Raw genomic sequence first — 5,453 nt, forward strand, 5'->3', positions numbered from 1 at the left:
GGATGAAGAATCGTCGAGTAGGTAAGTATGTAACATTTATTATTTTGTGGTGGACATGAATTCGTGGGTTTCTTCATACCTCGAGAACAACGAAAACTAACCTTCTACGAAAATTTGTGATTTCACAGAAATTTTAATTACATTAAAAATTTTTCAAGTATTTAATTGTTTTTTTTTTTTTTTTTTTTTTACATATATTGTGCTATATACTTTTAGTTATTTTGAGGAGTAGCAAAGAAGACATTTTCATACGCTGTCGTTCCGCCAACAATATAATCCCTGCTAGATTTTAAATTCAGTTTACCCTTTTTATTACCCACTGTAAATTATACCCCCGCTTGAGAAAGGGAAGGGTATACTGTGATCAGGATGTCCGTCCGTCTGTCCATCTGTCTGTTACGCTTTTGGGTACCCATCTCTTATCCGCAATTCCTTTCATGTCACAGAATAAAATTTTATGAAACTTTAACAGAATCTTTATTACATATTGTCATTGTGCAACTCCTATTTTACCTTTTATCCAACACATATTTTGGATTTTCAATAGCAAAATATGGACACTGCTATTTAAACACATATGGGAGGCGGGGGTATAATTTAGTAAGCTCATTGCTCACAGCACCTCTAGTTTAAAGTTGTATAATTGTGATGAGGAAAGAAAATATGATCTTTTAAATTCATGAAATCTAAATATATTAGACATACAAGTTTGGCTTTCCAGAAAGCCTGAAATGTCATCTCTTTGGCTTCATTAATGTCACAGAATAAACAGTAAAGTGTAATATTTTCTCAACTATTACAGATTTTTCTATTCTGGGGAAGGGGAGTGGCAGCTTACCTTAACAATTTTAGATTAGGAAAAAGGACAGAGATCAAAATCTTATGCTGTGGATGTTACGGTATTATTTTTTTTTTTTTTTTCGAAAAACAAATTCATTTTGTTAAGTACATGACTATACTCGTGACTTCCCACAAATTTTTATTAAAATAGAAAATTTGGAAATTTTCTATTTTAATAAAAATTTGTGGGAAGACACTCAAACAAAAAGATATTGGCATTGAACAATTACAGCAGTAAAAAGTTAAAAGGGCTGGTACACAGATTTGTAGATGTGATTTTCTAAAATTGTTTAAATTTCACGATTAAATGTTGCTATAGCATTTTACACTGCATATATATATAATGTTTTCTCTTTTATCTGTAAATTATCAAAACTACAAAGTGTGAGACAGTTTCACTGCATGAAATATATATCCAAGTCTCTTTTATCTGTAAATTTTCAAAGTGTGAGACAAGTTTCATTGACATATAAGCACTTTCACAAAAGCTTAATCCATGATAGAGATAACTTTTTATGACAAAAGTGCCCATTATCCCTTTAAAAATTTGTCAAATGGAAGAGTTTTTTGTGCAATTTTGCCCAGTAAGCCATGCTATAATTGAATTTTACATCGCATTTCCATTTCCTTTTAATAATCATAAGATTATTTTTAATGTAAAAAAATGTTTATGTCCCACTACGCAGTATTTGTAAAATTTGTATAAATAAAAAAAAATCACAAGAATTACTCGGGTAAAATCTTAGCCTTCCTTTTGAAGTTACATATTGCATGTATTTCGCAGCTTCTTACTCCATGAAGCGCTAACTTAATCAACTCCAAACCCTTTCCAAACATTTCACGTTAACTAAATTTCCATTCCTTAAAGTGATATGGTCGTCAAACCCCTTCGGTTTTAAAGGGGGAGATGAACTAAACTTACATCAAAAAGTTTACTATTACCAGGGGTACTATACAGCACTGGTGGATTTAGAGGGTACCGTGCCCAGACTCACAGTTTTTTTTGGTCCAAAATATACATAATATTTAATTAAATCATTTTTTGTGTGGCTTTGGGCCCCTACCCAACGTTCACATGCTTTGAAGCATAAGTAAGTAATAACATTTAAATGCTATCAGCTAAAATCAAGCATTTACAAAATATCAGAGTAAAGTTCTCATTTGCCAACCCCGAACTTACGGCTGTTTTCGTAATATACAGTATTGTGCCATTAGTGGCCGTCCAAATTCACATGCAGTGCGTATATTTTTTTGTGTTTTAGTAAACTTTATCTGCATACTAAACATGTAAACTATTATGTATTATAATTTGGTCTTCATTTCAATAATATAGGAGGGGTGAATTAAAGATGTTTTTGACATTTATGCAATTAAAACTGCATAAAGAAAATGATTGCAAGTTCTTTCATCATGATAAATCTTTAAAAAGAATAGATAATACATGCAAGAAAATACTCATAATCATTCTTTGTGATCTTTCATTCAATTTTTTTTTATAGACATTAATGTATCCGCTTATAACTTGTGCTTTTAATTTCTCAATGAATTTGATTGTATTACAAAGTATTTCAAAAAAAATGACACCGCATTATAGAATGACTAATGTACCAAAAAATTGAAGTTTTCACCATCAATTCCTATTAGTCAGTAATGCGATTACTTATGTGAATGTTTTTATTTGATGTTGTTTTTCAATTCTTGGATCCACGCCTCGGCTGCAGAGGATCTTTACACACGCGCTGACCTAGTTAGAAGATTCTATCGAGTTATGGTCATCATTTAGGTAATAGCCAAGAAGAATTTACATATAAAAACATACAGTGTATATTTTGGAAAACACCATTATTCAGGCAATTGTGTGTGTTGGTCTCTGTATGATTTCTTTGCAGCTTGTTTTCTTTATCAATAATAAGGCTGATCGCTCGTTGTTGACATCTCTATATTTAGAAAAACTGAGCAGTCGGTGATCTTCGGGTGGCCTCGCACTTTTTGAATATAGCGTTTTTAAAATTTGAAAAAATTACACTGGGACTTCACATCAGGAAATCAAACTTTAATGTGTCATCTCTTGAGAGATTACAATAAGCAACTTCTTTTCTAAATTTTCCTTGGCTTTCAAATAGGCCTAAACACGCTATAAAAGAAAACCAGTTTCATCATATCATATTACTGTTAGGAACTCCTTGTGTAGATTCTCACTTGAGATATAAAACATCGAGGATTCTCGAAGAATTAATGGAGGCTTACACTAGGACTTCACTTCCGGCATACAATCTTAATGTGTCATCTCCCGAGGGAGATGACAATAAGCAAATGTACTTTGAATATTTCATCTAGTCAGAAACCAATCAAGAATCCTTCCTTACTGAAAGCGCTAAGTCATTTTATTAAGATATTTTTGACGTTTATTTAAAGGGAAAATTAAACTTCATCTTTGTTTACGCAACTTTGGCGGCACTGGTCCACTCTCAGAATTCTGAATCCCTTGTTGGCGTAAACCTGAATGTAGACCAAAGTGGTATATTTGAGGTAGGGGCAACATTGGAACACAAAATTCAACATAAGGATACCAGTTCCAGTGTTTCAGTGTCTGCCAATGTTAACTCTGATGGCGAATGGGGTGTCGGATTCAGCTTTAACAAGGAGTTCAAAAGGTCAACCGGTGAGAATAAGGTAAGTGAAATATCTGCTACGTCTTTTTAATGCTTAATATCTATGTATTTTCAAAAAAGTATCCCTTTTCTTTCTTTTTCAGTTTCGTTAAACTTTGAAAATCAGTAGACACATATGTGGATTTTTTCGAAAAGCAGGTTTTCTTCAATTTTAAATATATCACGTGCATAAATAAAGTACTTAATTTTACTTAATTTGTATTTTGGTAATACAAATCTTTTCTTTTTGTGCAACAATACCGGTATTTACAAGCAGAAAATAGCAATTTATTATAGATATGAACTCTTACAATTATGAGAGTTTCATTGTTATAACAATTCTGACTGATTTAACCTCTACTAATTTGTGACATATTCTTTTTTTTCAAAATTGAAAAGCATACCGGACGTTACGTCGTTTGGATTGTAGCCAATCAGTGTAACTTCCGCACATATGATCAGAATGGGGACAATCTCATAAGTCTGGACGAGATGAAGGCGCTGTTTGTTGATCCAGACTTTGGAATTAAACTTTTCAACGATCTGAATTCTAATAATGGTATATTACCTTTATTTCAAGGTCCCATCAACATCTGCACATGACACAACCCCAAGCTTTTTGTTCAATAATTTTTGAGATAACAGTTTCTGGAAATACGAATATTTTATCTACTGTAAGCTAGAAGTCTGATGTCCCTAAAATATATCAATATAAATACAATTGCACGTTGTGTCAAATATTTGTGGTTTGAGAAATAATATTGGTTCGTTGAAATTTGATTTCATGGATGAAGAAGTGCTTTGTCGTAATCTGTGAAAAATTGTACACTGGGAAATTAACGAAATTTACATCCTCAAGATGTCTTAGTTATGTGTTTTTTTCCAACTAAGTAAAAGAATCAGGACTGAACAGTACTGAATCATATCTTATGATTTATTCATTTCGACATATAAAAACCTTGATAAAAATTAATTTTCAATAAAGATTTAATCTTACATTTTGTCGCAGTGCACCGGGATACTAAATTATCAACCTTACACTTAAAGCACACAAACATATATCAGAAATCTAGTCAAGTTTTCAAATGGGGTTATAAGTAATCAATTTTCTGAAGTTTGTATTTATTATGGAAAACAATGATGGTGAAATATTAAAAATAAATAAAGTCGATTTCTTGGACTACCTAAAAAATTGTTGTTAATGGGGTCGATTTTGGCCACTGGAGCCCTACCTCTTTCTGGTCGGACTATGTCATGTCCCAAGATGACCATTTTTAATTAAAAAAAAAAACATATATTTGTTTGGGGGCAATTGCGTATTTTTTCAACCATTCAATATAATATATTAATAACAGGGTTCTTAATGCTTCTTACAATTAATTTATATCAACAACACATGAAGAATATTCGTGATAATATGATCAGTTTCCTTTTCTTGTTTTAGGAATAAGAGTAATAACTGAACAGGAATTCAACATGAAAACTCCCCACGTGATCAAAGGATGTGACGTCATCGACGCGGTAGCGAAGGTACACCCAACAATTGAACAAATCAGGCAAAACACCAAACAAATCTTGGATATTATTCGTTCGGAAAACATAACAGAAAGTGGATAAACTCATTCTATTTAGATCTTTAATTTCATTATTGGCCTTTTTGCAAAGTTTTGATTTGTTGTTATTGTGCATTTCTGCAATAGGCATTTCTATTCATTTGGTTCTTAAACATTATGCTTTTAAAAGTGTCTGAATTGAAGTCCATTGTCTAGAAACTGATGAACTTTGAAAAATAAATATATTTTATTCTGCCTTTCGCTTTTATTATTTTTTTGTCCAATAACTCTGTCAAATAATAATTTATATGTATATTCTATTGCTTTTGCAATACAAAGATTTCTGAATACATGTAATGCATTTAGTCAGATATATGGTTTGCTCTTTACAAGTTTCATTCTTTTTGTC

The 5,453-nt window shown here is 31.7% G+C and overlaps 1 protein-coding gene across 1 annotated transcript; it reads left to right on the top strand.

Annotated features, from left to right (window-relative positions):
- The first annotated feature begins 2,435 nt into the window (after positions 1-2,435).
- LOC134230619 (uncharacterized) lies at positions 2,436-5,247 on the top strand. The gene is made up of 4 exons (XM_062712457.1): positions 2,436-2,444; positions 3,256-3,513; positions 3,891-4,050; positions 4,936-5,247. Exons 1-4 carry the CDS (start codon positions 2,436-2,438, stop codon positions 5,106-5,108), a joined length of 600 nt encoding a protein of 199 aa, XP_062568441.1. The 3' UTR covers positions 5,109-5,247.
- The last annotated feature ends 206 nt before the right edge of the window (positions 5,248-5,453 follow it).

Source organism: Saccostrea cucullata, unplaced genomic scaffold, assembly GCF_032062105.1.
Source record: "Saccostrea cucullata isolate Sc308-1 unplaced genomic scaffold, CSIRO_AGI_Scuc_v1 ctg5392, whole genome shotgun sequence".
Lineage (NCBI taxonomy): Eukaryota > Metazoa > Mollusca > Bivalvia > Ostreida > Ostreidae > Saccostrea > Saccostrea cuccullata.